The sequence below is a fragment of the Rhinatrema bivittatum genome, chromosome 18, assembly GCF_901001135.1.
Source record: "Rhinatrema bivittatum chromosome 18, aRhiBiv1.1, whole genome shotgun sequence".
Classification (NCBI taxonomy): Eukaryota; Metazoa; Chordata; class Amphibia; order Gymnophiona; family Rhinatrematidae; genus Rhinatrema; species Rhinatrema bivittatum.
Window position 1 is genome coordinate 29,796,215 of NC_042632.1, and position 9,510 is coordinate 29,805,724.

Genomic DNA, 9,510 nt, shown 5'->3' on the forward strand with positions numbered 1-9,510 from the left:
AAGACATTTAATGATTGCATTTCCTTAGGCTCCACTCTTGATATCCCTCCAATATCTGTCCCTTAACATACTTAAACTTGAAAGACAATTAACCTGATATTGTCAAGGGGTATAAAGACAACAATATGGGTAAATACATATTGACATTGGAAAAGTGGCCTTCTGAACATTGCCCAGTCTCTGTGCAAGTAAAGAGGCATTCCTGGTGCCAGGGTCACAGGCACAAAGATATGATTTAAACTTCACACATTTTTCCCTGCAGAGCCAACCTGCACAAACAACAGATATGAAATACGTGGACTCTGCACTTGGATTTTGTGCTGGAATTTATGTTGTTTAAATGCTTTTTCCCATCATGTTTGACAAGCACTTATACTACTGGAGGAATAGCCTAGATATTAGGGCAATAGGCTGAGAACCAGGGAAGCCAGAGTTCAAATTCTGCTGACACACCTTATGACTTTCATCTTCCATTGCCTTGGATACAAATGTGGATTAGAAGTTCTCCGACTATACGTCCATTACTACTGAACGCAATGTTTACATGTGAAAATGTGTCACACGCAGATGATGATTGACACCTTTGAGATCCAAGATGGGATGAAAGGAGCCCTCCTTCTTGGGTACAATGAAATAAATGGAATATCAACTCATAAATTTTCTTAAGATGTGAACAAAAGACTGAGGAGCCTTGCCAATGTAGTTTCTATTGCCTGCTTCTTCTGTGATGAGTGGCAGGGAGACACCATGAATATGTCCTGAGGAACACTGCCAAACTCCAGCACATATCCTTCTCGTATCATTTCCAGGACCCATTGATCCGATGTGATCTCGAGCCACCTCTGACAAAAGAGAAAGAGGCATTTCCCTATCTCCTATTCCCAGGGGTGAGTCAGCAAGCCTTCATTGGGAGGATCGGGAGGTTCCAATACTCAAACCCACGCCCCTTCTTGGCTATCGGAGACGAAAGGACTGAGACCTTAAGCAGCTAAGTCCTCGCCGGCTGAAAAACCAGCTACCAGACCAAGGCACTCATCTGAGGGACCATGGAAAATCACCTCAGGAATTCTCAACTAGAGGAGGGAACATTTGGTATCACCACAAGACAGTGGGGAAATTTTTTTTTCCTTAATTCTCCTTTTTTTTTTTTTTTTTTTTTTTAAATGAAGCAATCCGCAGTAGGGAGATGCACGTCCACCATCTGCTGGAGATGGAGAATACTGACAGGCTGATGTTACTGCAGAGGTATATATATTGTGTCATCAGTTTGCTCTGTTTCCAGCTGCTGGTAGAGGTGCATAACTCACTTGTTCTGGATTCATCTGACTGGATGCTAAGAAATGGAAAATTGTTTCAGATTTACAGCATTTTTAAAGGGGATTTTTCAGGATGTATAAACTGGCAGCTCTAGCATAATACCAAGAGAGACCAGCTTCTTGGTTCCTTCAGAACTAGATTTCCTCTCTAACAAGAATTGAATCTATAAATAGGGGATAAGTGGAAATACTCTTTTTCTTCGTTGTCTTGTTCCTAAAACAATCTGTGTAATTCCATTATTCGCAATATTTTGCTGAAATGGGCCAAACTATCTGTGTCTCTTTATAACCATTTGATTGTTCATGTAATCCAGTATTTACAAATATTCATTTTGCTATGTCACTGCCCTTTACCTAGATATAAATATTTCAAAACACAAACTGCCTACCACTGATGTAATGCTATGGCTTTAAGCAAAGAAGGTAATATTGTGAAAAGGAGGATGAGGAATGTTGGAGTCCATCCTTCACTAGATAAGAATAGGGATTTAAGGAATTCTCTGGAATTTATGGAGTCATGTTGGCCTCTTGTGAACACAGGTTATGAAGCCAACTTCTTGTAATTAAGAACTGTAAACAAAGTTCATCTTGTACCCAATGTTAGTCCAAACAATACTGCTTAAGTAAGACCTTTTCTGAGAAGCTTTACCTTATTCTAACATGTATACATTCAGACTTACTATCATCTTCTTGTAGAGACCATAATGAAGAACCAGACTGTGAGTAAGAGCTAGGCGGTGAGGCTTCATGGGGTGTCCAGTGCCTAGGGTATGAAGATAAAACAAATACATTGTATTTTAATTTTCTATTTGGTTTATGCCCTGTTGGCACCTTTGTTCGCTGCTTTGAGTGGCCTTTTGATCAGGGAAGCGGTATATAAAAACTTTCAAAGCCCTAAACCAGTCATTTTGGTAATAGGAAGGAAAACATTTCAACAGTACTTCCACTGAACTTTGTCCTGTCCTTCAGCAAAATGCTACCCCAGACCTAGCTCCCCTCCCTAGTTCTTTGAACGCTATGCAAGAGCATGTGAAAGCCCTCTCTGTCATTCACTCATCATTATTATTCTGATTTCTTATAAAATTCCTATATATGTATATATATGGTATTTCAAGTCCTAGAAATGTATTTTTTTATAAAGATATTAGTGTAGATACTGATATCTGATGAGGCAAGGGAAATTAATTTGTGCACTAATCTTATTTAGGTGATTTTACAGAAGAAATACTCCAGATGTTTTTGATTCAGAAAAAAAAAAAGAATGCATCAGTTTTGTCTTATTCTTTGATGTATAGAAGTAGATGATCAAAGCTATTATGGCTTCCAAATGTTCACCCCTGAAATTTGAGCAATGGCTTCTATAGGATGGTATTTTCTGGTAAATACATTATTAGAAATAAAATACTAAAACTGCCATTCAACATTAAATCCCACAACTATATAAACTTGCTATCGTGGCATTAATCTGAATTCCAGATTTGTTTCCCAATTATTTAGTTCCATGGTATGTTGATGGTCTGACATTCCTCAATAATAAAATAGGCTTGTTACATGGTGTGAGACTAAACAGTCATAGTTTATCTCCGAGTCCTTCATCTAACACCTATCGACAACAATATCCTCTCTCCAGCCCAATTTGGTTTCCGCCAATCCAGAAGCACAGAAACCCTCCTAATCTCCTTAACGGATTCCATATTAATGAATCTGGAAAAAAGATGTCCGTGTCTTCTCATCCTCCTAGACCTATCAGCAGCATTTGATACGGTCAATCATAACACATTAATAGATCGTCTTTCAGATATTGGAATTAAAGATACAGCCCTCAACTGGTTCAAATCGTTCCTTAAGAACAGACAATATAAAGTCAAGGTCAACAGGGAAGAATCTCAACCAATCTCCTGCAACTTGGGAGTCCCACAGGGCTCGTCTCTATCACCAACATTATTCAATATTTACCTCCTCCCACTTTGCCAACTCCTTCTTAACCTAAATCTCATCCACTACTTATATGCAGACGATGTACAGATTCTAATCCCAATCACTGAATCTCTCCAAAAAACCCTGGATTTCTGGAATACATGCCAACAAGCCATCAACAACTTACTCACAAGCCTAAATCTTATCCTTAATCAAAACAAAACAGAATACCTACTCATTTCTCAAGATGGAACCTACTCACTTCCCAGCACCAACCTCTCCACTCAAATAACATTGTCACCACAAGTCAGAAATCTTGGAGTTTTATTTATTATTTTTATTTATAGATTTTTCTATACCGGGGTACGTAAATAACATCACCTCGGTTTACATTCAAACAGTAATTCAGCATTGCGCTTTACAATTTAACATGGTAACTGAACAAATACAATACAGTATATAACTATGTATTAAAAGAATATAAGCAATATATGAGAGATTGTGGCGGATAGGAAGAGTAGTTGAGGATACAGATCATTGATAGTAGGCTTTTTTAAATAGCCAGGTTTTAAGGTTTTGTTTAAATTTTTTGTGACAGAGTTCCTGGCGTAATTCAGAGGGCATGGTGTTCCATATTGTTGATCCAGCAATGATGAAAGATCGTTCTTTTGTACTAGAGAGTTTAGTCAGATTGGGTGCTGGGATATTTAGTTTGGCTAAATTCTGGAATCTCGTTGGGCGGGAAGACATTTTGAATTGCAGTTGATCTGTGAACCAGAGCATTTCTCTGTTTTGAATGGCTTTGTGTATCAGCGACATAGATTTATAAATTATCCTATAAGCCACGGGTAGCCAGTGCAAAGACTGAAGAGCTGGAGTGATGTGATCATGGCGGCTTGTGTCAGTGATAATGCGGGCAGCTGCATTTTGCAGCATTTGCAAAGGTTGAATGGTGGCTTTAGGTAGACCCAGTAACAGAGCATTGCAGTAATCAATTTTTGATAAAATAGTTGCTTGTAAGACTGTGCGGAAATCATATTGGTATAATAGAGATTTAATACGTTTAAGAGTGTATAGCTTAAAGAAACAATTTTTTACCGTGTCCGCGATGAATTTTTTAAACGTGAGATTGCTGTCAATGATGATACCAAGGCTGCGTACTTGTTGTGAAATAGAGGAGTTGTTTTGAGAAATATCAGAGTTGATCAGAATTGTATTTTTTGGAGGTGAGATTATGATAAGTTCAGTTTTATTGGTATTTATAGCCAATTGGTTGTCTGTGAGGATTGTTTTAATTTCTAATAAAGCTACCTTCCAGGTACTCAGTGCATTTGTGATTGTGCTGGTTATAGGTATGAGTATTTGAACATCATCTGCGTAGATGAAGTGTTGAAGACCCAATTTAGAGAGTAACCGGCATAGAGGTGTAAGGTAAACATTGAACAATGTGGAGGAGAGAGAAGATCCTTGGGGGACTCCTTGAGAGAGGTTTCTTGGCTTGGATTCACTTCGTCCACATCTAACGCTGTATGTTCTATTGCTCAGGAATGACTGAAACCATAGTAAAGCCGATCCCAAGATACCTATTTCAGATAGACGGGTAATAAGGGTGTTGTGGTTTACCGTGTCGAAAGCAGCTGATATATCAAGAAGGGCGATGAGGTATGATTTGCCAGCATCTAAAGCTTTTAGTAGCACCTCAGAAAGTGATATCAAAAGTGTTTCCGTGCTGTGGTACTTTCTGAACCCATATTGGGATGGGAAGAGTATTTGATGATCATCTAAATAATCAGTTAGTTGTTTGTTGATGACTCTTTCCATAATCTTTGAGAGGAAGGGTAGGTTTGATACTGGTCGAAAGTTTGCTGGATCAGATGAATCTAGGTTAGATTTTTTTATCATTGGGGTAATGATAGCATGTTTAAGTATAGAAGGAACTATGCCTGTGGTGATGGATTTGTTAAGAATCTTTGCAATAGGTTTTGCTATTGTAGAACGTATTGTAAGAAGAGTCTTAGTAGGTAAGATGTCTGTGGGGTGGAAAGCTGGTTTCATTTTAGTTATATATATATTTTATATATATATTTTAGTTATATATGGAGTTATACTTGATAACCAAATGAATTACAGAGCTCTCATCAATAATATAGTAAAGGACGGATTCTTCAAATTACAAGTCTTAAAAAGACTTAGACCATTCCTCCATTTTCAAGATTTCCGACTGGTTCTGCAAGCAATCATACTCACGAAAATTGATTACTGCAACTCTCTGTTAATGGGCCTCCCCGCAAACGCCTTAAAACCACTACAGATGTTGCAAAACGCATCGGCAAGGATTCTAACCAAGACCAACAAAAGAGACCACATCTCACCCGTTTTAAAAAACCTACACTGGTTACCAGTCAACTTCAGAATGCTCTTCAAAGTGCTTTCATCAATACACAAAGCACTACACAACCTGGCCCCACTCGAGCTCAAAATCCCTTTACAACTGCACACCTCTACTAGACCAGTGAGACAAGCCTACAGAAACAACCTCCAAATCCATCCAATGAAATCAGCGTTAAGCAAAAGAGCATTCTCCACAGCTGGCCCCAAACTCTGGAATACTCTCCCACCTGAACTCAAATCAGTGCAATGCCCCATTGTTTTCAAAAAAAGACTTAAGACTTGGCTCTTCCACCAAGCTTTTCCATAATTTCAGCTTGCTGGATTTATCTCTGCCAAGGTCCCCTTTAGGTCTTTTTTAATCAATCTATAAGAGAACTACTTAAAAACTTCAGGTTTTCAAACAACCGACAAGAGATCTATATAAGAAAGAGACAAGTTCAACTCCAAACATTCCTCGAACCCCAAAGAATACCCCAATGAATAACACAAATAATACCCCAAAGAACTCATCAATTCAATTTCAAATCCTTGGCAGTCCAAAAAAAAAAAAAAAATCAATACCCAAGCCTACTGACAGTCCTAAATTCGATACCCAACTCCACGCCTATGTTTTTATGCCTATGCCTACATTAGGCTTTATATATTGTATCTATGTTATAATCCCCATATATTTATTTCCAAGTTATTTCTTCCTGTTCATTGTAAGACAATTACTTGTCACTGTTAAAGTTTAAAATGTAAACCAAATTGATCAGTAATTCTGTTATTGGAAAGTCGGTATAGAAAAGCTATGAATAAATAAATAAATAAATAAATCATGTATAAGGCCAGCTAAATGACCAAGAATATTCTGAATTTGCCCTCAAAGAACAAAAAATATTAATATATATGCTGTATATATATATTTTATTAACTTATATAAATTACTTGCAATTTAGATAAGCAAATATGAATTAATTCCACAAATGGAGTATAAAGCAAACTAACACAAATAGCAACTCTTATGATTCTACTTCATCAGCATACAGATTTCAGCCTACTTCACCTATGCGACAGTCTGTGTTAGTGTATTATATATCTATACATACATACATCATACACACAATTAGTGAAGCAGCAGCAGTATTATAAGTTGCCCTTATCTACAGATTCACTGGTAAAAATCATGTAGCGAAAGATGTGGTTCAAGTAGTTCAGATTTGCCTCAGGCTGGTCCTGAAATTAAAAACTAATAAGTAGTGCAGAGTCCTAGACAATCATTGGCACTAATTCAGAGATGGGCAACTCTGGTCTTGGAGTGCCACAAACAGGTCCGATTCTAAGGTCATCCACAATGAATATGCATTAGTTATATTTGCATGCACTGCCTCCATTGTATGCAAATACCTCTCTACTACATATTCTTTGTGGATGTTCTGAAAAACAAAACATCCACAGTGAACAGTGAAAATGGAGGTGCTGCAATGACTTCAGTGAAAGACTGTTAAAACAGATGATAGGACAATTATGATATATCTTGGGTGTACTAAAATGAGTGTCAGCTTCCAGTCTTTTTTTTCCTTAGCATGTACTTTTTTTTCATTGCCTATTATGTATTTTATTTGCATTTTACAAGTATTGCAATAAAATAAATTTCTTTCCACATAAAGCTTTGAATCTGTTTCTGTATATTTAAACCACAGTAAGCATCATTGATTTTTACCCCTCCCCCAAATATTTCAGTTCAGCTAATTGGCTACTTGAAAAACTTTGAAATATAAAGTTGGAAATTAATATTTTTTTACCAAAAATATATGATAAAAATGCTAAATCAGATCTCAAACCTATTTAGAGCATCAGGAAAATTTGCACAGTAAAGTTTTTCATTTGCATAAAACATTTTTTTCAGAAAACATTTGCATTGGAAAAATCTGCAATATTTTCCAGAAAAAAACTCATGCCTCTGCTTAAGGAATTTATAAGCAAGTACTGAACTTGGAGAAACCAAGAGACACATGTATAGATAAAAATACATACTAACAGATGAGAGCAAAGACCATCCAGTTTGCACAAGTTATTCTGTCCATCCTGCTAAAAATACATCCCAGCTGTCAACCAGATTATGATCACCTGTAAGATTTCTTAACCATAAAGTTCTGGAATATAACTAACCAGCAATATTATTGTGGATATTGTCCAAATATCCAGCCTCCTAAATCCCCTTTGTTGCCCACAAGACAGACCCAGCTACTTGATTGCCCGAGTTTCTATGACTTCTAGTTTCAGTCTATCAGACAGATACAGTTCATGATTCTATTATCACTGCCTGATTTAAATAGCTACCATTAGGAGTGAACCTCTATTTTCCAATTCTCTCCTGGAGGCACACCTATCCTGTCAGGTTTTCAAGATTCCAACAATAAATATGCAATCATTGGGTTTCCAATGTATGCAAATCTCTCTTGCATATTCATTATGGATATCCTGTACCTCCAGGAGAGAGTTGGAAAACACTGGCCTAACCAGACAGACCCAGCAATGAGGCTGCCTTTGTTTCCAGTAACTTTCAGTATTTCACAAATACTTTGGCATTTATCCTAACAGCCCCAACCCTGTAGGGTGAGTCAGGCTAGTAGGGTGCTATGAACACTTACATGAAATGTGATTGAAGAAGATATAGCTGATTGGGAGAAGCAACATGGGGTTTGGTTAATTAGTGCACATCAACAAGAAAATGTATATACCAGTCAAAGTTTTAGGAGCCAGGAAAGCTTTTTCCTTCCTTTTTTGGTTGTTGCTATTTTGCTTATTAGTTTGACTTAATTTTATCATCTATTTTTTTTTGTTTAATTTTATATTGTTTGCTTCTTTTCCTTTGGTTTTATTTTTTTGTTCTTCTGAATTTTAGGAACCAGGTGCCAATTTTTAGGCTCCCAGAGGGATCTGGTTCCCAGGATTTTTCCAGTCTTCTCTTAGAGCCTCATATCATGACTCCTACTTCCTTCCCCTTGAAATGACTATAGTAATCACAAAGATCATATATACTATGTCCAATGATATTGAGCACTTGTTTGCTTGGAAGGGCGATTTGCTGATAAAGAATTCTAAAATTGCCAGTGAATAAATTTTCTTACCCCATATGATTTAAAAAATAAAAAAAAAGCCCTGACAATTCATGCACCTTATGTTCAGCAAACTGATTCATTCATTAGAATTAGCCTTCAAGTTTTCCAGACCTGGCCTGCAATTGTCCGAAATCGCCAACATACCCCAAACGTAAAGATGTTTAGACTCTCTTAGTTCTGAAAGTCCCAGGAAAGAGTGCATTAGCAACTCAGTCACATTCAATCATTCATTCTTCAGACACCCTAGGAAAATTACATTTGGTACATGTTTTGACTTTTAACAAAATCCCCACCTCTCACTGCTTAGGGAGACTGGTGGCTGTGCTCCCCTTTCAAGCGGTTGTCATAACTCTGGGTTTAAAAATGAGGGGATAATGCTGTGATTTTCAAAGCTGCCCAGGTACAGCCTTAGGGCACTGCCATCCCATGGGGCCGGTCTGCGTGGGGGGGGGGGTACAGCCTGCGCTCTAACGGTGGCCCCTGGGACCTGGCAAGCCCCATCCCTCCGGTACACCTCGCCGCCCCGTCACTCACCGTAGTGAAAGTTCCCCACGTCCGGGTCATAGAAATAAGCCACCGTCTTGGCCATGGCAGTCCCCTCCCCCCCGCGGGGAGAGGGCAGAGGGCCCCGCGCTCTCCTGGAACTCGCGGCCGAGCAGCAAGCGCTGCCTGCCGGCCTACTCCTCAACCTCAGATCCGCCGACCGCCATCCCCGAGGCGTCACGACATCCTGCGTATTACGTCAACGCGCTGCACGTAAACCTCAGACGCCATACGCAGTG

At 38.4% G+C, this 9,510-nt stretch overlaps 1 protein-coding gene across 3 annotated transcripts in view; it reads right to left on the reverse strand.

Annotated features, from left to right (window-relative positions):
- Positions 1–9,501, reverse strand: part of HDAC3 (histone deacetylase 3) — a 74,579-nt gene extending 65,078 nt beyond the window's left edge. The window contains exons 1-2 of one of the 3 annotated variants that reach the window (XM_029583281.1): positions 9,263–9,499; positions 1,997–2,079 (exon numbers count right to left, since the gene is read on the reverse strand). In XM_029583281.1, coding sequence (XP_029439141.1) covers positions 1,997–2,079; positions 9,263–9,317 — 138 coding nt within the window. In that variant the 5' untranslated portion in view covers positions 9,318–9,499. Of the gene's footprint in view, positions 1–1,996; positions 2,080–9,262 lie in introns of all 3 variants that reach the window. The other 2 variants (XM_029583283.1, XM_029583282.1) reach the window with 2 other exon arrangements.
- Between the last annotated feature and the right edge of the window lie 9 nt (positions 9,502–9,510).